This window comes from Ambystoma mexicanum, chromosome 7q, assembly GCF_040938575.1.
Source record: "Ambystoma mexicanum isolate Mex_15411 chromosome 7q, UKY_AmexF1_1, whole genome shotgun sequence".
Classification (NCBI taxonomy): domain Eukaryota; kingdom Metazoa; phylum Chordata; class Amphibia; order Caudata; family Ambystomatidae; genus Ambystoma; species Ambystoma mexicanum.
Window position 1 is genome coordinate 302,545,020 of NC_090941.1, and position 23,728 is coordinate 302,568,747.

At 48.4% G+C, this 23,728-nt stretch overlaps 1 protein-coding gene across 12 annotated transcripts in view; it reads left to right on the top strand.

The window, feature by feature from the left end:
• Positions 1-23,728, top strand: part of MYCBP2 (MYC binding protein 2) — a 3,160,061-nt gene that overhangs the window by 1,782,270 nt on the left and 1,354,063 nt on the right. For all 12 annotated transcript variants that reach the window (XM_069639721.1, XM_069639717.1, XM_069639718.1 and 9 more), the window contains one exon: positions 9,847-9,991. In XM_069639721.1, the coding sequence (XP_069495822.1) occupies positions 9,847-9,991 (145 nt within the window). The remainder of the gene's footprint in view (positions 1-9,846; positions 9,992-23,728) is intronic.

Consider the following 23,728-nt stretch of genomic DNA (forward strand, 5'->3'; position numbering starts at 1 on the left):
TCGTCGACATCGAGACACTCGAAGAAGAGACGTAGGAGATCCCCTTCGTCATCTTCGTCGAGTTCTCCTGAGAGAGTTCATTGCCCCACAAAACGCAGCTCGCAAGCTGAGTGGGAGGAATTCAGGAAAAAGATGCTAAGCGTCTTCGAGAAAGCGGCCTCGTCCCCCTCGAAGACAGCTGAGGGTGATACCCCGGGTAAAAAACCCAAAAAATCTAAACGCCGCGAGTCGCAGTACCCGGCGGAAAAGTCAACCCGAAAGCGCCTCGAGCCATCGGGAGATAAAGCATCATCGACGCCATCGTCGAAAACTCCTTCGAAACAGAGGTCGGCGCCATCGACGCCGTTGTCGAAGGATTCATCGGCGCATCAGTCGATCGAGTCGACGCCGACGTCGACGCCGATATCGACGCCGGTGAAGGAAAGAACCACGGCTACTCCACAGCCAACGGTTAGACAAAAGACCTCCGACTCGACGCCGAGAACGTCGACGTCGTTCTCGAGCAGGACTCCGATCCTTTCGAGTTCTTCGAGGCCTAGTACACATTTCTCGACGCTTTTCACGGCGCCTTCGAGTACTTTCACGTCGGTGTCGACGACATCGACGTTTTCAAGGCCTGTGATGATGGCTCCTTCTGCATTGGAAATGGGGTTTATACCATTCCAAAAACCAATGTATCCCCCTTTAACCTCGATTTTTGAGGAAAGGGAGGATTCAGACCAAGATATTGATTTACAGAGGACCACATCACCAGAGCCAGAGACTTTCGCCTCTGAGGAAGGAAGATTAAAAAATCTTCAGGATGCACTTCAGGAAGCTAGTGGCTTGGACACTTCTCCTGAAGCAGAATTTATCAAACCAGACCCAGGAGAACATGCGGAGACTCCATATAGAGCTCTGATGTCTAGAATCATAGAATTTATGGGTTGGTCTGCACCTTCTCCTGCCTTTCAGCAGGATGACCTCACTGACATACTGGACAAGGGCCCACAGGAGGATCCTGTGGTTCCATTTCACTCTGCTCTACAGAGAAGGATTTTGACAAACTGGGAAACGCCAGAAATTATCCCGGCAGTAAATAAAAAACTGTCAACAAAATACAGGGTGGCTAGTTCTGACCCTGAATATTTGTCAAAACACCCTACTCCTGAGAGCTTGGTTGTACAGGCTGCAACCTCATCAGGCAGCACATCTGCATACCCCACTGCTCCGCAGGATAGGGATGACAAAAAGTATGATGCCATGGCTAAGAAGGTTTTTTCTGCCTGTAGCATGGCGTTAAAGTCTATTAACGCGACCTGTACGCTCGCTAGGTTCAGCCACACCCTTTGGGAGTGCGCTTCATCAGCGGCTGACTGCCTCCAAGAAGGAGAGGAAAGGGACGCATTTTTAAACATCATCAGGGATGGTAAAGATGCGATGTGCGAGACCCTACAAACTGGCCTAGATTCTGCTGACAGTATCAGCAGGGCCATGGCGGCAAGTACCACAATCCGCAGGCATGCGTGGTTGAGGAAGTCTGGTTTTGCCTCTGACGTGCAGACCAGGCTTTTGAATATGCCCTTTGACGGTTCTACCCTCTTTGGAAAGAAGGCGGATGACAGTTTGGAGAAACTGCAAACGTCCAAGGCAGCAGCCAAGTCATTGGGAGCTGCTATCCGTCAGAATACCTTTCGTCCTTCGGGATCATCGTGGAGAGGACGGTCCTTTCGTTACTATTCCTCATATGGAAGGGGCAGGGGACGACCGGCTCAAAGAGGCCAAGGAAGATTTACCCGTGGTGGACGGGGTAGGGGAAAGAAAGCCGCACCCGCAGGAGCAGGAGCCACTTTACCTTCGGCAACTGCATCAGCCGCTTCAAAACCACTCTGAGGTCTCCCCTCACAGAACACCAGTAGGGGGCAGGTTAACTCACCATCTGACGGAATGGCAGGCTATTACGTCAGATGCTTGGGCTCTGGAGACAGTGGCCCAAGGTTACTGCCTGCCCTTCCTACATATCCCTCAGAGTCATCCACCGGGGAACAACCCTTTGAAGCTTCCAGATCCGCTCCTCTTGCAGGAGGTTTTAGACCTGCTAGAGAAAGGTGCCATAGAACTGGTACCTGTAGCGGAAAGGAACAAGGGTTGGTACTCCCCCTACTTCATAATACCGAAGAAGGACGGAGGACTGAGACCCATCTTAGACTTACGGGAATTGAACAAATTCCTCCGAAAGGACAAGTTCAAGATGGTGACTCTCTCTCAGATCCTTCAGGCCCTCCAGCTTCAGGACTGGTTGGTATCTCTAGACCTCCAGGACGCTTATTTCCATGTGCCGATCCATCCCAGGCACAGGAGATACCTGAGGTTCGCAATTGGCAACTCTCATTATCAATTTCGAGTTCTGCCATTTGGGCTAACCTCCGCCCCGAGGGTCTTTACCAAGCTAATGTCGGTTGTGGCTGCAAGTCTAAGGAGGGAAGGGATTCATGTCTACCCTTACCTAGACGATTGGTTGATCAGAGCTGTATCTTCGGAACAGGCTCAGAGACAACTAGATTATGTTTGCCACTTCCTTCACAAGCTGGGCTTCTCCCTCAATTTAAAGAAGTCACAGATGATACCATCACAGAGACTCCAATTCATTGGAGCAGTCCTGGACACTTCCCTGGGAAAAGCCTTGCCACCAGAGGTGAGGGCTCGAGATATTCTGCAGATGGTCATCAGATTTCAGAATGCCCAATATCTCCCAGCCTACGACTTTCTGAGGTTGCTAGGCCTCATGGCATCCTGCATATTCCTCGTGCCGGAGGCTCGCCTGAGAATGAGATCCCTCCAGTGGGCACTGAGAACTCAGTGGTCACAGTTCTCAGGAAGGATGACAGATCTCCTTCGGATCCCGGTCAAAGTAGCCCGAGACCTTCAGTGGTGGGCCTGTCGGGAGAACATCCTGAAAGGAGAAATGTTTTGGCAACCATGGCCGGAGATAACAGTAGTCACGGATGCCTCACTCACGGGGTGGGGAGCTCACGCCAACGACTTGACCATCAGCGGTCGTTGGTCTCCATCGGAGTCCAGACTACATATCAACCTGTTGGAGCTGAGAGCCATCAGACTAGCGCTGAAGGCTTTTCTGCCGTCTGTACGGGGAAGAAACGTCCTAATAATGACGGACAATACAGTGGCCATGCACTACCTCAACAAAAGAGGAGGCGTAGGCTCACTACCACTGTGCAGAGAGGCGATGCAGCTCTGGTTTTGGGCAATTCAGGAAGGAATCTCTCTATCGGCAATTCACCTAGCCGGAGAGAAGAACTTGACAGCGGACGCTCTGAGCAGGCAGAGCACAGTCTCTCACGAGTGGGAGATAGCTCAGGAAGTCCTTCAAGAGATCTTCGCCCTTTGGGGAACCCCTCAAGTGGATCTGTTCGCCACCAGTATCAACAGGAAGTGCGACAGATTTTGCTCAAGGGAATTTCCCCCGAGAGGAGCTCTAGGAGATGCGTTCGTAGTGGACTGGGAGTTCCCACTTCTGTACGCGTTCCCTCCGGTCCCTGTCATTCCTCAAATGATCAGGAGGTTGAGAAGGTTTCGGAAGACCATGATCCTAATTGCCCCGGATTGGGCCAGGAGAACGTGGTACCCGGACCTTCTAGACATGTCCATCTGCCCTCCAATTCGACTGCCATACAGAGAGGATCTTCTCTCGCAGAAGGAAGGTCAGGTTCTCCATCCAGCCATCAAGACCCTCAACCTTCACGCTTGGTGTCTGAAAGGTTGAGGTACAAGGATTGGGACCTTCCGGATGATGTTATGGAGGTGTTGCTTTCGGCCAGAAGGCCGGCAACTAAAACTCTATACCGCTGCCGTTGGAACAAATTTTGCAGCTGGTGCAGAGAAAAGAATATTGAACCCTTTTCTTGTGGTACACCTATGGTGTTGTCATTCTTACTTTACCTGGCTAATTCAGGCCTACAGGTTGGCACAATTAAGGGCTATCTCGCAGCGCTATCAATCTTTAAGCGCACTGCAGAGGAGCCTTCATACTTCAAAATTCCATTGGTAATACAATACCTAAAAGGATTAACTAATGTTTATCCCCCGAAACCTTTTCAAGTTCCCTTATGGGATTTAAACCTAATTTTAAACTTCCTAAAGGGTGCCCCTTTTGAACCACTACACTCTTGTTCATTGAAGCTTCTCACCCTCAAAACTGTTTTGCTAATAGCATTGACATCTGCTAGAAGGGTTAGCGAGTTGCAAGCCTTATCGTGTAAACCTCCACATACAATCTTTTACAAGGACAAAGTTGTTCTTCAGGTGAAGCCTAACTTCCTCCCGAAGGTAGTCTCGGAGTTTCACATCACTCAGAAGATTATATTACCTTCTTTCTACCCTCCTCCTCATCCGGGGAAGGAGGAAGAGAGACTGCACAGGCTGGACCCTAAGCGAGCCTTGAGCTTCTATATCAGCAGATTGGCTAAGATCAGACAAGCAGACCAACTCTTTGTAGGTTATGCAGGACATAAGTTGGGCCTTCCAATAACAAAACAAACCATCTCCAGATGGATTATTTTAGCCATTCTGGAGTGCTACAAATTGGCAGGAAAGGAGCCTCCTCAAAATCTAAGGGCTCATTCTACCAGGGGTATCGCAACATCCTCAGCCCTTCAAAGAGGGGTGCCAATTCGAGATATATGTGCGGCTGCCACATGGTCGTCCGCACATACATTTACCAAATTCTATAGCCTGGATTCCTCCTCTAGTCAAGAAACTAGATTCGGCAAGGCTGTGTTACACTCTGTCCATTCTGGAAGGGTAACATAACTTTTATTACTCCCGCCTCCAGTCACAATACCACTGCTATGGGAGTCTATCTAAGATAAGGAATACGTCGGAGGACACAATCCCTTCGAAGAACTAGTTACTCTTACCTTGTAACGTTCTTTCGATGGGATGTTCCTCCGACGTATTCCTTATCGACCCTCCCATCCATCCCCGCAGTATGACTTCCTGTGGGTTTGCAGCCTATGCTCCTTCAAGGTGATTAGTCTAATCCAAAAACATTACTGGGGACTACAAAACGGAACTGAGCAACGGACGCTGCGCGCGGCCTTTATAGGCAGGATGACGTCGACGTCGGCACGGAGGCCGTCGAGGGTCATCGACTCGGCGATCATCGACGCGCAGCGCCCTCTGGCGAAAAAATTTTCCGAGGCCAGCAAAGCTGAAGGATTTCTATTTAAGATAAGGAATACGTCGGAGGAACATCCCATCGAAAGAACGTTACAAGGTAAGAGTAACTAGTTCTTCTATTGCATTATCTAGCTCTTGGGGAGTATATTTTATGATTCCATAGGAATTTGTTACTACGCCCTTTGACCATGTCATGGTCGGACCAGGCGACCAGGCATATATTACTGCACCTAATTCCGGGGCAGATCCTCTGTTGACCAACTAGTAGTCTATTCTGGTGACGATCTCGTGGGGTGTAGATCTTAGCGTATAACCCCTTCGACTCGGGGTAACCTCCCTCCAAACATCAACCAGACCCATATCGGTGAGATTGTTCTGACATGTACTCCCTTCCTATCTAGGCCGCTCTCTGACTTGTGCTCTTGTCGCTTGTCTGATCTCTGAGGATCCACCCACGTATCAAAGTCGCCCCCTATTATTGTGAGCCTACCAGTGGTTTCTATTATCGTGGAGAGTGCCTTTTCTTTGAACTCTCCCTGTCCTTGGTTTGGCGTATATACCCCTGCTAGGGTGACAGGTGTACTTTCCCACTCCCCCCGAACCACCAAAAGCCTACCTTCCATTAGTTGTTGCACCACTGGGTTTTCAAGTCTAATTCTTTTATGGAGTAACAGGCCTACGCCCCCTTTTTTATTATCTGGTGAGGCCCAGAACGTTTGGCCCACTCCCTTTACCTTCAGAGGTTTCTCATCCCCCGCTTTAAGTCTGTTTCTTTGATAAATATTATGTCCAGGTCTGCTCTATTAAGCTCCCTTGCCGCCAAGGTTCTTTTGGTGGGGAGTTTAGCCCCTTGACATTGAGTGAGCCCACATTTAGGGTTGCCTTGCCTGCTCTGGTTTTATCTAGAGTAGCCATCTTTAAGTAGGGTCCCACCTTTTCCCTTCGTGTCTCCCCCGCTTGTTCCTAAGTGGTGTGTGATGTCCTATCCCCTGGGACTTTTTTAAACCTTTGTCCGTTTGTTTTTCCCTCACACCCACCCCTTCCCTTATGAACTATGAACCAAACTGAACCTGCTAACTGAACCGCGGTCATTCTGTATGTCCTAGGTCCTTGGGATTGAGACGCCCTCTTGGTTTTGAGGGCCACTAGGTTTATGACTCGTTCCTCTTTGGGGGAACAACTTTCATTAATCCCATTCCTTGTCATTTGTGCAAGGTGCTAAGATTCATGTTTCCCAGAGACCTGTTTGCCCCCTCACTGAGGCTTTGTCAGGGATTCCGGGTTCGGCTTGTGGTATTTTCTGCCCCGTTAACTCTTTTCCTCCATCGGTGTGTCTCCTCTTTCTTTTGAGCCTCTGCTGTGCGGGGCTCTGCTGGGCCTGACAGAGATCTGTCTGTCTTGCTCTGCTAGTTGGCTCAGCACATGTTTGTCTTCCTCTTGTTTAACCACTTTGTAATCTTCTCTCTTGTACTCAAAGGTAAGGTCGAAGGGTAACCCCACCTGTAGCGTATGGCGTTCTCTGCCAGCCATACTCTGAGCGGTCTACTTGCTCTCCTTCTTTCCAACGTGAAGTTAGACAGATCCTGGAATATCTTAATTTTGGAGCCTAGGAACTGTAGGTCCTGCACCTGCTTGGCTTTGAAGAGGATTTCTGCCTTCTCTCTATAGCTGTGGAATTTGACTACTATTGAGCGTGGCCGCCCTCTAAATGCTCGCCCTCCCTTATGGGCCCTTTCAATGTTCACATTTTTGCCTCCTTCTGCCATAAATATTTGGTTTATTATTTCTTGGACCATTCTCTCAACTTGGCTTGGGGTTTCTCCCTCCTTCTCTTAAAGGCCTAAAATTCATAGGTTTGATCTTCTCTCCCTTTTCTCGAGGTCATCCATTTTGAGTGTGAGCTCCTCCTCTCTCTGCTCTATGTCGGTCATCCTGGCGTTTAACTTCATTTCCATTAGGTCCGCGTTAACTTGGATGCGTTCCAGGTTTTCCACTTTTCCCTCGATGCGCTCCACTTTCCCTCTTATTTCTGAGATGGAGGTTTGTATATCGAATCTTAGAGCATGAATTTCCACCATGATTCCTACAATGTAGTCTTTTGTGGCACCGTTAATCATTTTGGTGGCCTTCGTTTCTGAGGAGACCCCATTTCTGTACTTTTGTAGTCTGTCAAGGCTTGTTCCACCTGCTGATGTTGGTCTACTCGTCTCCTTTTTTATCTGTCTCGTGCTGCCTTTACGTGCCGGGATCGCTGTTACTTTCTCGCTTTCCAGGGCTGCAGTGTGGCTTAGCAATGTTGGCGGGTTAGGGTTCCACCCCGGGGGTGCCTTTTCGCGCCCTATTCTTAGGTTGTCTGGGTGGGACTGTGTCCCACACTGAGAGTCTGGTGGTAGAGTACGCACCCCGCGGTGCCCCCTGCCTGATTTCGAGTCTATTAGTCTTTACACTGGCTCCTCCGTGGGTCTGCTCTGTGGTATGGTTACTCCTTGCTATTTTCACTTTCTGCCCCTCATATTAGACAAGGGTGCTAGTTGCTTCCAGCCGCTTGCTTAATGTTGCGCTGTGTAGTTGTCCTGGCCCCTGACCACCACCTCACTCCCCACCCTTTGTGCGGTTGAGCGCCTTTAATCTGTTCAGTGCGTGAGCTGTCGTACCCCTGGCCGTTTGCGCACTGTGTGTGAATCCCCCTCTGGTCACTGTCCTATGGGCCCTTGAGGTTACGCTGGGATGGGGGGGAAGAGGGGCGGCTCTCACCTTCTTTTCACAGGCTGCAGTGTCCCCCAGGGCTCCTCCACTTGCGGCCGGCTCTCTCTGGGCGTCCGGGGGACCAGTCCTCTGGGTCTCCCCCCGGTGCCCCTCTCCTCAGATGTCGTTGCTAGCCACCGGTACTGGTTTATTCACTGCTGGTCAGCGGGCAAGTGTTCTTGAGGCCCACTCATGTTGTCACGAGGATCACTCACCCTATGGGCCCTGCACCGCAGCCTCTGATCACCTTACTTGGGGGAGGGGGGGGTCCTTTACTTGGCTCCGGACCTCCGACGTCCCTTCGCTGGAGCTGGGCCTCTCTACCTCATGTGCTGAACACTTCTCATTGGGCGCTGTGTTCTCACTGCGCTTCCAACAGCACAGCTCTTCCTGCTGGGGGCGGGTGCATGGCATGCACTCGGAGGGTGCTTGCAGCTTTGGTGCTCGCTAGAACGTTCCTCCTCCCCCACGTCTTCTATGCCAAATCGCACTCCATCTCTTGGGGTGGCTTCTCATTCGGGCTGCGCCCCCCTCCCCACCCCCTACTGAGACCTCCCATCTGATTCTTTCTTTATGGGCACAGTTCGGCTTCCCAGTAGAGCCGGGGGACCCCGGTGTGCAGAGTCCGCGTGGCCCAGGACTCTCCAGTGCTCGCAGCTTGCCACGCCAACGGAGCCTCGCGGCCCACCCCTTCTCTCCCTCTGGATGGCCGTTCTGACTCGGACTTGGGTGCAGGTGCGGCGGCAGCTGTGCCTTCTACACTGCCTTATTTCCCTCCGGAGCGTGTTCTCCAGGCGGCTAGCGGTCGTTGTGGGAGCCGGCTAGCGTATCGGCGCCAAATGGCGATCGGCTTCAGCGCATACAGCCTCGTGGGGAGGGGCTCTTCCACAGCTCTTTCGATTTTATAGATAATTAACACCTTCTCCAGGCTTTCGTTGGGGCACTGGGCGCTCCTGTTGCTATTCACGCTGGTTTTGCTGCTTTTCTTTCACCGGAATGGTTGGGATAAGCTCTTTATCTTTTAATTCCCCCGTCGAGGTGGGAGCTGTGGTTCAGGCGACCATCGTCATCCACGCTCCCTAGTGGTCTCCCCCCTATATCTCATTTAAGGAGCACTGCTCCCCGTTTCTAGTATAATAATATGGTCTCTTTCTAAATGCCTTTAATGCAGATCTTTTTGGCCCAACTGTTCTGTTCCTTGTCTGGTTTTATTTCGCTCATGTATATGGGCACCACTAGATCATGCTGTAAAATGAAGAGAATCTGAAAGGGGATACTCATTTCTATTAGAATAATTTACTTGCCTCAAGAGTAACCATATTTTCGGTAGATATTATTTTCCCCTTGGAGGTAATCAAGGATCCACTATCATTACATCTTCTTGGGTTGTCCTTTTTGCTCAAATGTCTATTTGATCCTTTACTGAAGTTGCTTTTGGAGCAAGCGTATCTGATAACCAGTGACATTGACACTTCTTGAAGCAATGAGGACGACTGTGTAATTTAAGCACCACCATTCATCAGAATAATAAAAAAGGCATAACTGGTCTTGTTCCAAGGGTTATTTCAAGAAGGATGTAATATGTAACAAAGCTAAGTGAAGAGAAACTTTCTTACTTTTGAGGTAACTATTTTCCTTCACTTCTATTCTAAGGAAAGGCCAGCAACGAAGTGTAGAAATAAAGTAAACTGGAAACTTCATCACGGCTACAAAACATTATTCATTTTCATACCTGATTTTGATGTCATAGAATTGAACAAAAGTCTTTTGGAATTTGTTTTAGGCAATGAATGATCATTTCATGTTTAAAACCTATTACAGTAGAATTCCAATTGTTTTTTCAATGAGCTTTCGAATTTAGAAATATGTTGCGTTTATTCATTGCAAAGGTTTTCAGTAATGCTGACAAGTTTGTATTGATAGGTGGCTTCAACCTGATTCCTTTGCTGATCCTCAGAAGACATCCCTGATTCTAAATAAAGATGACATCCGATGTGGATGGCCCACTATCATTACTGTACAGACGAAAGACCAGTATGGAGATGTAGTCCATGTGTCTAATATGAAGGTGAGGTGTGCTTTAACTCTTTTACTAATGTTTTCTACGGTATGGAAGCGTTTTGTTTTCCAAAAGTGCAGTGTTTTCCTTCTGGTGTACATTGAACTACAACAGTTTAAGCAAGACATGTTCAACAACAGTCAAGTCACATGTCTATTTCAATCCAGGCATTGGTGGTGAATACTTGAGGTTTCCAAGCCTGCACAGATTACAGGCCATGTTATGAGACTTCTCCATAGACACTGTGAAAGGCTTATTTGGTTATCAGCATCTATGGCTTTTTTGTGATGATATCATGGGATTAGAGAGTAACTGAGGTTCAGAAATTAAATAGTGCTCAGTGGACAGCCATTTTAGCAGCTAAGGTTGAAGGACTTTTTTCCATTGCTTGCTGGTTATGACACAGAGCGATTCCAAACCGTTTCAGGATGCTTTATTTAAAAATGTGAAAGTAGTGCACACTTGTTCTCTGTTAATTATGAGACGTTTTTTCTTTTTTGCTTCCACATTTACAGCTTTCAAATTTTGGTAAAGAAGTATATTCACATTTCACAGCGCAAGAAATAGTTAAAATGCACAATTACCACAATGTTCTGTACCTCAGAATGGTGCTTTTTCAATAGTTGATGATGCATCAAGCCTTTAGAAGGTTTTGCACTTAAAAATTGTTAGAGAGGTTTTTCAGAATCACTCTGGTGACTGTTTCAGAAGTTCGAGCTTTTCTGAATGATTTTCTTTTTGCTGCTTTCCTCACATACACTTCTATTGGACACACTTTCTTTTTGCTCTATTTTGACTCCAGACCTGATTTTTGGAGGTAAGTAAAGCCACCTTCTTTACTTCCCTGGTCTTTTGGCTCCTTATGGGTAAACTGATCCTAGCATAAGACTGTCAGTACTCACTCATGGTGAATTTCTTGTATATTTACAATTGCACACATCACCCTAAAGTGAAGTGTGATTAGGGTACTTTGTATCCTTACAACTATTTTGTAGTGACTTTTTGTTTACATTTGCAATGTGAGTAGGATGAGCTGGTGGTAGCAAATATTTTTCTACCGTGTTTTAAACATTTTACTCGTGCAATTTTCAGTTTACAGCTGCAAATGCCAACTAAAGGTGGCTAGTGCCCTAAACATGCTGTGCCACTAGGTTTTTGCTTGTCCTTATGATCTTTGGCCTTCTTTCTGCCCAGGAATTCACTTATAGGTTAAGTCCTTTCCCGCGGAAATCTGCTGCTTTCGCCGGCAAAGGGGTGGTTTGTTTGTGAGCCATGATATGGGGGCAGGGACTGTGTGGTCCCAATACACATCCTGGTACCCGAATGTCTGTTGCTGGTCATATGTGGCCCATGGCTATCCAGGATTGCTTGGCCGTGTCGATCCATGATTGCTTGGCCCGTGGCTATTCATGATTGGATAGCCATTAACAGTTTGAACGAGGCAGATCCCCACCCTTAATAAACTTGGGCAAGCTTCCAGTCCAAGGCTAAAAGGAGGACTCATGGAACCATTCTTCAGAACATCGTGGGAGCCAAATCCTTTAGAAAGAAGAGCAGACCGCATAGGCCAGCCCATGCAGCGGACCAGCCCCAATGAAGTCCTTCTACTCTTCCTGATCTCACCCTTGTCCGTGTTTCTACACCTGGAACAGTAGGAACAACCAGTATCAACCCTCTACTCGAGGATCTGTGCCTTCTGAGCCTTCAGAAATGTCCCTGGTCCAACAGGTGGACTTAATAGCTCTCTCCTTGTCTACCTTGCTGCACCGGCTGGAGCTGGGAATTGAGACTAAGGGCACTGGGCCTCATCTCTGCTAGCCAGGGAAGGACTTTGGAAGTTGGAGATCCATATAATCATAAGGCTATATATTGCGTTTTAGCTTCCTACGTTTTACATATAACTTCTTTAACTTTTAATACTTACTTTGTCTTTTCTTCACTCACTTTGTTACACTACAATGTCTTTGCCAGAGCACCTCAAAAGTGAATGTGTATATAATAGGAGTGCATGTTTAGTGTGTTACTTACCTGTGGTTTTTTAATGAGCTGTCCAAGGCCTAAATAAATAATTGAGCCCAGACGCTGTTGCACAGCCGACACATGGTTTAGTTTTCGGCGCTCCATGCCTAACCCATAAGCATCTTGATAGAAATGCCCTTTTTTCTGCAACAACTATCCAGGAGAGCTGGCTGAGGAAGGGGAGAAGTTTGGTTGCACAGTTGGGAGAGTCGTTCTGGACGGACTGTTTCATTATGGCTGCGGCCTGTCGAGCGTAGCGGCTCTCTACAGCTCCATTTTGGCTATCTGACTCGGCCTGGGGAATGACTTGGGCCGGCCGGGCGTCTTGCCCCCTACTTTCCGTGGCTCGAGGCAGTGGTCGCTGGGCCACCAGAGCCATGCGAAAAATCAGTCCTTACAATCTATTGCAAAATGTGTACTTCTATCTTGCTTCAGGGTTTCCACAATCTTTTGCACCACCTCAGCCATGCAATGAACATAGTTTTGATGATAAATATCTCCCTGAAGAGCCAGCCGGGACAGGATTTCATTGGCCTGATCAATATTAAAGGACGTCCAACTTTTACGGTTGCCCTAAACATTTACTGTAGCCTGGGCAGATAAAGTTTTTAGGGGTAAACCCACTCCATATGCAAGTGTTGGAATTAAATCTCTGTGATCACTTTGATTGTTGAACTTTACCTCATACTTCATCTTTCTTGCTTTTAAGTTTTCTGTTACGACGGCATCTAGACAAGATGACCTCCCTCTGCCTCGCCAAGTCTTAAAATTCAAGAGCTCAGTTCTATCAAAAGGTAACCGTGGATGCATATCAAAATCGTTCAGGACTTTCGACCATTTTATTCCCTTCTCCAAGAGGAAATTCTGATTTTTATATTTATTGGGGGATATCCTTTGGACACAAACTTTCAGTCCCAAAAACATTGATGATATGATAGTTTATTGATTTGATAGTTTTTGTATTGCGCTCATACACAAGTGTTTCAGAGCGTGACAAGGCAAGGGAGGCGAACAGGGGAGAATACAACAACGATCTTACTAGGCCCAGTGACATTGAGAACGCGCAAGTGCATGGGAATGGGAAAGGGGGAGAGTGATAAGTGCGCAGCAGAGGAGAACAGATACATCATAATAAATGCAAATAAATTGATAATGGAGGCAATAAACAGAGGTAGTGCAGCCAGCAAGTGGCAAGTGCTGTGTTACGACAGCAGAACTGGGTAAGTCTGATAAGTGCAGAAAAAGAAAATTGAGGTGGGGGGGTGGCTGTATGGGTACAGATACTGTCCCCAGTGCAAGTGCTGGCCAGGAGGCAGTGCAGGAGGGTGGCAGGGTGAGCAGGTACCTGGGCCCAGGGGACAGAGGGTGGTCAGGTGCACAGTGCCAAGAGAGAGCAGATCAGCAGGGGAGAGGGGGGAGCAAAGGCAGAAGCAAAGAGGAAGGTCTTGAGGTGCTTCCGGAACCAGAGATGGTTCTCCTTGAGTTTTAGAGTGACAGGGAGTCTGTTCCAGCGGGAGGCCCCAGCCGAAGACAGATATACCCCCAGCTTGTTTCTTTGAAAAACGACTGACCCTGAGGGAGTTAGAGGTAGAGGAGCGAAGAGCTTGAGAGGGTAGGAATTTGCGGACGGATAGCCGAAGGTATTTTAGACCAAGGCCCCGGAAAGCATTGTGGACAATGCAGAGGGTTTGTAATTTAATCCTTGCATCCACTGGGAGCTAATGGAGAGATTTCAGAGCTGGAGAGATACGATCCCTGGGCTTGAGGCCAAGGACAAGTCTCGCAGTTCTGTTCTGGATTAGTTGCAGAGGGCGGAGAGAAGAGGCAGGTAGATTTAGAAAGAGGCTGTTACGATAGTCCAACCTAGAGAGAACCAGAGCTTGGGAGACAGTGAGCTTCTGGGGCGAAGGAGAGGAAATGCAGAGTACCTCTGAGGAGGTGCTGTAGGAAGTTTGAATTTTTCGAAACCTCAGAGATGTGGGCGGAGAAGGAAAGTGTTGAGTCAAAGATGACCCTGAGGTTCTTACCATTGCAGGTGGGGGTTGGAGGAGGGCCAAGTGAGGCCGGCCAGAGAGAGAGGGGAAAAGGATGAAGGTGTGCCGATGAGGAGGATCTCCGTCTTGCTGCCATTCAGACAAAGATCATTGACGGCACACCAATCTTGAATAGCAGTTAGGCAATCCGAGATGAGAGATGGAGAGGAGGTGGCCGAGGGCAGTCTGAAAATGAGTTGTCATCAGAGTAGCACTAGAGATTTGAGCAGAAAATGGCAATGCAGTGGGTGAGAGTTGCCAGGTATTGGTTGAAAAGCCAGGGCGAGAGGTTAGACCCCTGGGGAACACCACAGGTAGAGAGGAAGATAGATGATAGGAAGGACCCCAGTTGGACCTGGGAGGTTCGATCAGAGGGGAAGGTGGTCAGCCAGGCCAGAGCCTGATCAGTGATACCCAGGTTATCACAGAGACTATTGAGCAGGATAGTATGGTTGACCGTGTTGAAGGCAGAAGAGAGATTGAGTAGGGTGAGGACAGAGGGAATGTTAGAGTCAAGGTTGTAGAGCAGATGTCCATTTCCGAGAACCAGTGCGTCAATGTCCGGGTTACCCCATCTAAGAATGCTGCAGTAGAACTGCCATCCGGGTGGTTGTACATGGTCACAACCAAAGTTTTAACACAGGGAAATCACTGATGACCGCACACAGCATATTATTCATCTTGATATCATACTTTTATGCAACTACCTTATAATGTGTTTTTATCCCAATACGGGTGCCACCAAACTGACGTCCTTCTTTTCCGGAAGACATGATGTAGGTGTTGCTTTCAGCCAACAACTAAAGCTCTATATCGCTGCCATTGGAAGAGATTCTGCAGCTGTGGCAGAGCACAGGATGTGGATCCTTTCTTATATGACACCTCTAAGGTGTTGTCCTTCATTCTTTATTCCGAAGACAGGGCTTTAGTTCGCCACCATCAAGGGCTATTTAGCAACACTGTCTATTTTCATGCGCACGCCAGAACAAGTATCATACTTCTCGATCCTCGTGGTGGTGCACTTTCCCTCCAACACTTTTCATGCGACCGGTATGGAATTCAAACTTAGTGTTAACTTTTCTCATGTGTTCCACATTTGATCCATTACATTTGTGTCCTCTGAGGCTACTGTCACGACCCGTGACCCAGAACCCCACTGGCATGGTCACATGCCAGGTAGGGTCAGGACTCAGGGTTCATTTGGGACCACAAGGCATTGCATTATCATCATAGACTCTCCTGGAGTCAGTCCTGGTGCCTTTGGCGCCAGGCTCATGTTCAGATTGGGACTTTACCTTTAAGGGACTTGAAGGGACTACTTTTCCTGTGAAGGCCTGCAGCCAACATGGAGGCACCCATACAGTCTAGTTCCTAGGAACCAGACTGTGTGGTGCAGTGTTTTAGGGTGTGGTAGCCTGGACTACTTTACATGGACTACTTTACAGAGAGCTATATAAACCGCACCCAAGCTACAGAACGTGCTTCGCGTTATTCTGCAGCCAGCAGCATGACGCTCATCGTGTTCAGAGACCAGCACCCGGTGATCCTTGAATAGCGGACCTGCAGAGGAGACAAAAGAACATCATTAGCAGTCTCTGCTTACCTGCAACTTTCCATCTGTCGATTCCTGCTGCTCGCGGTCTTCCATCCAGTTGGCAGCATCATCAGTACACCACGCTCGCACCGGAACAAAGCACCTGGAGGGAGAGAGAAAGAAGGATGACGTTAAACCGGTTACTCACAGCATTCACGGCAGTAATCACAAAATCCTCACCCTGACTGGGCATTTCTTGGCTGGTTTCGCTCCGGAAATCTTCACACGCCCAGAAAGACCATCGCGACCTGAAAAGGAATAAAGAATACAGGTTAGCAAGAAAAGACATTACCGCGCCGCACCTCGCGCTTAAACCTACCATCCATCATACGCTTCTGCGTCCATCATCCTGGCAGGAGCTGAACCTCTGTGCACCTAAGGGGAAAACGAAGAAGAAAAGACATTATTAGCAAGAAAGGAAAGCAATGACATTTAAAGACTGCTATAACCAGACTTACCTCCTTAAAGACACTTGAATGGGTTAGCACCAGTGAAGTTAACTCGTCGCTTCAACCCGCAGCAGACTACACGCCCCTGCACAGAAGGCAGGACGGAGAGCACGCCAGACATCATAACAAGACCCGACCGCCACTGAAGGCATCGTCCAGAATTGGGACCGTCCAGGGTGAATCCGGCAACCAGTGCATAAGGGCGTCCCCGTTGATACCAGGTGAGCGTAACACTACTACCTTGGAAAACAACCTTTTTGGTCGCTATTTACTTGGTTCGGAGAATGTGAATTGCAGGCCCTGTCCAGTAAAATGCCTTTTCCAATCTTTTCCAACAACAAGGCGACTCTTGGAGTGTGCCCCTTGTTCCTTCCGAAGGTCGTATCAGAGTTTCACCTGTTGCAAGACAATTTGTTTGCCAGCCTTCAATCAACTTCCTTATCCATTTAAGGAGGAAGAAAGGCTCCATAGGCTCATTCCCAAGAGGGCTTTCAGTTTCTACATCACTAGGACAAGACAATTCAGGCTGGAAGATCAACTGTTAATTGGATATAAAGGCCCGAAAAACGGGTAAAGAAATGACTAAGCAAACCATCTCTAAATGAATAGTGCTCTGTGTGTCTCAATGCTACACCAGAGCAGGTAAGAAGATCCCTGAAGGCTTCAGGGCACATTCCACTAGAGGTGTGGCAGCTACCTCTACTCTCCAAAGAGGGGTTCCTTTTAAAGGATATCTGTCAGGCCGCAAAGCGTCCTCCATATACAAGTTTGCAAAACACTACTGCCTGGGCACAGTATGCGTAAATGAGTCTCGTTTTGTCAGGTGGTGACATAATTGCCATAGAGTTTGCTCCTTCTCTCCTCCTTAATGGTCTTACTGCTGTAGGAGTCTGTTTAAGATGAGTAATCCGTGGGAGGACACAATCCATTAGAAGAACAAATTACTTACCCCTGGTAATGTTCGTTCTACTGGATGTTCCTCCTCCAACGCATTCCTCATCGTCCCTCCCACCCTACCCCACGGTTAAGGAGATCCCTACTAAGATTACACAATGGCTCTCGTTTAACGCTTAAACAGTTACTATGTTTCTAATCCCTAACGCGGCTGTGCAACGGGAGAAAAACTACTACTGAGGTCACAGGGCGCTGAGTGCGCTATTTGTGCCAGCGTCAATGTCACGACTGCCGTCAACGGCCCACGACGCCCGAGGGCTGCAAAGCAGGAGAATAAATATCGAAGATAAAGAATCATGGGAGTAACATCCAGTAGAAAGAACATTACATGGGGGAAGTCATTTGTTCTTTCAATTAATTGCATTCTCCCACATATTCCTCATCTTGGTAGCTAGCTGCTCAGTATTGTTTTCAGCAGGGGGGGGTGGGGGTAGTGCCACTCATCGACTCCCTAGTATATGGGTGCGCCATTCCTCCATCAGACGGGACATCGGGCGAGTATGAAAGAATGCACTACGCCCCTGTACCTCAGTTCCCTTTTTCCGCATGCTATTCGGAACACGCTAGGTTTCGATCTCATCGAATAACTAAGTCAGTATATCTGGGCTAAACCGCCGAGGTTCAACCGTTGCAAGGACTGCAACCCCAAGATGTTCCTCACGGACCTACACACTATATGTGTGTGGTGTCGTGGAGTAGGGTATGACACGGATCAATGTGGTTCCTGCCTCTTGATTAACCCGAAGGCGGTGAGGGAATGCTCGGTGAAACTGGCGCTCTGCACTCTGCTGTCTAAATCCCCTGCGACATCACTCCTGCACTCAATGGAGTATGATACTGAGGATCCAATGTCTGAAAAACATTGAGAGGGACTTTGCCATTAAAAAATCGAAGAAGCGTTCGCACTCTCGATTCCGACTGTCCAGACAATAGGGTTAAGTCGTACCATGCAAAGGGTACATCTGAAAAGGAGTGGAAAGATTTTAATACTGAAATGCTCAAACTCTTTGAGAAGGCCTCAGCATTTGCGGCTTCTGCCTCGACATCGCAGGTCGGTTCGCCTCCAACTACACCCGGTCCGTCTTGCACAAAGGAAGCTAAAATGGGTCGAACGTCTTCGAGCAAAATGCCGAAGGGAAAGCCCCTCCTGCGCTGAAGCCCTTGGCTGCCCCCCCTTGGGCCAAAAGGCTCTTCGAGATTGAAGCTTTGTACCAGACAACTGTACCGTATTCTTCAACTCAATGCGGTCCTGGAAGGCGACCTGATTCCATTTGGGTTTGAGCCGAGGGGTTGGGAGGCTGGCGGCCTTTATCCACTGGCAGACTTCATGGCAGATCTGGTGGGGTTGCTTCAACTGGTGGAGACTTTCCATGATGCCAGTGGGCTGTACGCATCTCTGGAATTTCAACATCTAAGCCCATACGGACACCAGAATTCACAATAGCACAAGGATTTCAAGGAGGTCGTTTTGGCTTTGGGACTCAGCGCTCCGTCCAAACCAGTTTTGCAATGGGACCTGACTGAGCTCCACCGAGGACCAGCAATGGAACGGGCATTGCCTTTCAATGTGGCTGCAGCTGATCCGGTCATCGCCTTGTGTAAGTGTCCATGCACAACACCAGCAGTCGACATAGAGCTGACAAAAAAGTATAAGCCAGCAAGAGGCGATCTACCGTTCCTGACGTCCCACCCGAACCCGGAAGGCTTGCGGTGCAGGCCACGAGTGTCAAGTCCAGGCCTTCAACATTGAACCGTCCCACTGACAGGGAGTCGAAGAACACAGGCACCTCGGGAGTGGCCCTTAAGGTGGCAAATGCCCATTTGCCTTCGCCAAGTTTTCCCACATCCTCAGGAGTACTCAGGCGGCTGACCACCTCCCAGTGGGGAAGTCAAAGCTGGTTTCCTGGACATAGTGGCCGATGGCAAGGAAGGGGCCTGTCAAGCGCTCCAAGTAGGATCAGACGCGGCTGACCGCATTGGATGTGCTATGGGCATCTCTACCGTCTTGCACAGGTCGGGCTTTTCTGAGGGGCTCAGGGTTTTCCCCGAATTTTCAAGCTACATTTTTTGACATGGACTTCGATGGGGAACATCTTTTTGGCGCCAAGGCCAATGAGTCCCTGGAAAAAATATAAGGACTCCAAGTCTTTAGGATTGGCAGTGCTGCAGCAGCCCCCATGCCAAAACTATTCCTTTGGGTGCGGAGGGAAGGGTTTACTGGAGGTACTCCACTTTTCCCAGACGTGCGCAAAATGCCACAGAGTAAACAGGGGTGCAACGCAGGTCCCCGAGGCCAGGTAGAGGTATGGGAGGGCCAAGGCAGTCTATGGCTGTGGAAGCGTCTGCTTCCAAGGCACCGCAGAAGCCTCTTTGAGGTCTAAACATATTTCGCCAGTTGGGAGACTCTCCGGATTCTTAAGCAAATGCTGGGAAATCACCTCAAATGCATGGGCCCTCCAATTTATCGAGTGGGGCTACTGATTTCCATTTGACATGAAGACCTCCAGAAAGACCTCCACCCTCCTCCCTGCACCCCCCACCCCCGACCACCCCCGACAGCTGGAACAGAAGCTACGAGCAGAGCTGCAGGCATTTCGTTTGAAGCGAGCAGTGGAGGCGGTTCAAGGCAAGGAGATACTACTCCTGATACTTCCTGGTTCCCAAGAAAAGGGGGTGTCCTCCATCCCATCCTGGGCCTCAGAGAGTTGAACAAGTTCAAGACTGGGTGGTGTTGCTGGACCTTCTGGACGCCTATTTTCACGTGCTAATCCACACAGTTCCTGAGGTTTGTTAATGTTTCACTAGATTAAAACATATACAGATTGGGGCATGCCTAAAGATAATTGGAAATGGAAGCTGAGATTTTTGAGCACGACATAAATTCATTGGATATTTTCCTTTATGAAAAATGTCAGTGTTACAGGCGTTTTATTGATCTGATTAAATTTACTGATGTACATCAAAATCACCCAATACTATCTATCGCTAGGCCCAGCTACTAGTGACCAGTATAACATTTCTTCACTTAATAAATTCAGCTCATTCTGTGAATTCATAAGCTTTATTTGACAAACGAATCATAAAAGCACACATAAATTCACATATCATTAAATACATAAAATTAGATTAAACATACGATGGACATGATTCAAATATAAAAATAATATACAGTCGGAGGTATTGAAATTGATTGGCATCATAGACCTTGAAGTTTACTCTTACGTATCCTCCAAACCCACTTCAGATATTGGCTTTGTAGCATGCACTGCCAGAATATCAGCTGAATTTAGGCAAATTGCCAGGGCCCCTTCTGTGCATCTACATCCATGCCCCCAAAAGAGTGGTTTTAGGAAACACCTCCTCAGGGGCAATGTCACAGGACACACCAGAATCAAATGCTTCAGATCCTCTGTGCCACCGCTTCATAGGATACAAAGAGTGAAGCATCAGCATGCCATCTATGCATCAACTCTGCTGCGGGCAGGCTCCCAAATCGCAATTTCACATACAGGGACCTTTCGAGCTTGGGACTGATCAGATGCAGTTAAGGCTCACACACTTCCTCCGGTATCCAGTTAATATGTCGGAATTTTTTTTTTCGAATGACAAAAATGTCAAACATTTTACCTACACATTTTTTTTCGAATGTATTATTTTTTAATTTACATGTGTTTTTTGTTTCGCAAGTAAAAAAAAGGGTTAAAAAAAAATAACAAAAAAAAGACATTCGAATTTATTTTTTTCAGTAACATTTTTTCAACATTTTGGCATTCGAAATTATGTAATTCGAAATACTCACTATAAACCGAATTTGAAGTGGGCAGTTCATGTAAAGAGGAGTCTGATGGATTGGACCGATCCCCATGTCGTTTCCACACATTGCAAAGTTAGAGTTGAAACCGCAGCATTGGCTCTGATGCAGCGGGAAACTCTGACTAGAGCTACAACTTCCGAATCCCTAGAACTCTATCTTACAATCAAGATGGAGGAAGTGATTTATAGAGCCAATGCTGCGGTTTTAACTCTTTTGCAATGTGTGCTACTTGCTCAGGAGTCTAGATGTGCTAACAATGCCCTGGCAAAAAAATGTCTCATTTTCCTGACCTAGGGTATACTTCCGGGGCTGGGGCTCCTAATAGGATGGGTTCCGGTTCCATGGGAATGGCTACCTGGGTGATGTCCTTTATAGTAGTGATGCATTGTGCCCACAAGGCTTTTACGATTGGGCATGCCCACCGCATGTGGAAGTATGATCCCTGCTGGCCACATAGGCGCCAGCAGGAGGGGTCCAGGGCCCGGTCTATGTGGTGTTACATAAGGGGTGGTAGTACCAGCGTAGGAGTAGCTTGTGGATGCACTCTCTTTTGGTGATGCAGAAGGATGAGGACTGTGTCCTTTCCCAAATATCCACCCATGTCTTCCAAGTGGTGCCCCAGATCTGCCTCCCACTGCAACATGTATGGTGCTCTAGCAGCCAGAAAGTCTTCCTGCAGGGGTGTATAGAGGGTGGAAATTTTCCCATGTGGCGGGAGATCTTTTAAGGGGGGTTCGAGATACGTGCTGCTGCTTGCCGAGTTAGAGGGTGAGAGCACCAATGTAGCAACTGTATGTAGGGGAACCGGTCTGCTTCAGTTAGTTGGAAGGCTGTTTTGCATTGTTCGAATGAGCGAGGTTGATTCCCTTTAAAAAGCTGCCCCAGAGATTTGAGACCCCCCGCGATCCAATTCTGGAAGTTCTGTGGCTGGAACCCTGTCGAGAAATGCGGATTATGGAATATTGAGGAGGAAGGACCCAGCCCCCTTGGGATGCACCTATGCCTTGCAGCCCAGTTCCATGTTTTGAGAGTGTGCTTCGTGGAAGACAGCACCTGTTTCCAGTGCTGGCGCAATGGGGGCAGAATATGTGAGAGAAAGTGCAGGGGGAGTGACAGGTGGGCTTGTTCTACTTCCACCCATCTCGGGCAATCCGAAGACACCACCCATACCCAAATATGTGCCCAACATAGCCCTTTGGGGGATCCTTGCTTTTCTACCCTTCCAGATGAACCAAAACATACTCCTTTGTAGGCGACGAAGAGAGGATAGCGGGATTTTAGTGGGTAGGGAGCAGCAGGCATAAAGGACCCTCTGAAGGAGGTTCATTTACAGGCAGTGATGCGCCCTATGAGTGAGATCTCTTGAGACCGCCATTGATCGAGATCACGCTCCAGTTCCTTGAAGAGTGGGGGGAAATTCACCCGATATACCGCTCCTGGGTGGGCGGGAATCTGGACTCCCAGGCAGGGAATTACTTTTTCACTCCATCGGACCGGACATAGGATTTCAAGGGCTATCCGTTCCCCTGGCTCTAAGCCTATCCCCAGAGTCGCATATTTACCAAAATTAACAGTGAAGCCTGCTACGTTCCCAAATGTATAGATCTCAGCGAGAAGGAGCTAATGGTTGTGATAGCCAACAGCACATCATCCGCATAGAGTGCGATCTTGTGCTGAGAGGCGCCGACGTGGAGACCCCTGATCTCGGGGTTTAGCCGAATCCGTTGGGCGAAGGGCTCCATAATTAGCCCAAATAGGAGTGGGGAGAGGGGGCATACCTGTCTGGTTCCGCAGGTTAAGGGGATCGGGTTTGATACGGAGGCATTGACTATAAGTAGGGTTCTCGGGGACTGGTAGTTAGCTAGGACCAGTTTTTGGAAGGTTGGACTGAAGCAGAAGGCCTCTATGGTGAAGCGCATGAAGGCCCAGTCCACTTCGTCGAAAGGTTTAGTTGCGTCCAGAGCTAGGAGTGCTAGCTGCCGCGAGTCTTGGGTCCCTCCATCAATTAGGTTAAGGGCACTCCGGATGTTATCCCCTGTTGATCTGTTTTTTATGAAGACTGTCTGGTCCGGGTTTATTATGTCGGGCAGGACTTCTGCCAGGCAGTTTGCCAAAATTTTGGACCAGATGTTAGCGTCTATGTTTAAGAGGGAGATGGGCCTGTATGAGGAGTTATCTCTGGGGTCTTTGCCCTGTTAAGGAGGATAGTGATGGATTCCTGCATAGAGGGGGTAACCGAACCCGACTCACCAAATGAGTTGAAGAGGGTGACCAAAGGGGCTATCAGTTGAGGGCGGAAAACTTTATAGAATTTAGTTCTAAATCCGTCTGGGCCTGGGGCCCTGGATTTGAGGGATTTAATAGCTGCGTCAATCTCCTCACCTGAGATCGGGGCGTCTAGGCTCTCTTGCACTGAGTCTTTAAGCCGGAGAAGTGCCGCCTTTCGCAGGTATTCCTGTTGTTCTTCCCGATCACGTGTTGATGCGGACATTACCTCGGTAAGGTGGGCGGTTGCCAGCTGTAATTTATCTTGGTCCTTATATTGAACCTTGTCTTGTTGGTCGCAAAGGCCGATTATCGTGTTTCTCCTCCTCGCCTTTGCTAATTTCTCCACCAGTAGTTTATTCGCCTTATTGTTCTTGGCATAATAGCTCTATTTGGTTTTGGCTAGCAGGTGTGCTGTGTTCTCCGCGTAGTGGGCTTACAGTTTATTCCGGGCTACCTGTAGGGCTCGTTGGGATTTTGGGGACGTGCTTTTTCGCTTATGTTCTGCTAAGGCCCTCTGAACCTCCTCCTCCAGGCTCAGTCGGATTTGGTGTTTGCATCTGTGGAATACAGCCCCAAGTGAGATTAGTTCTCCTCTCACCGCCGCTTTCATTCCTT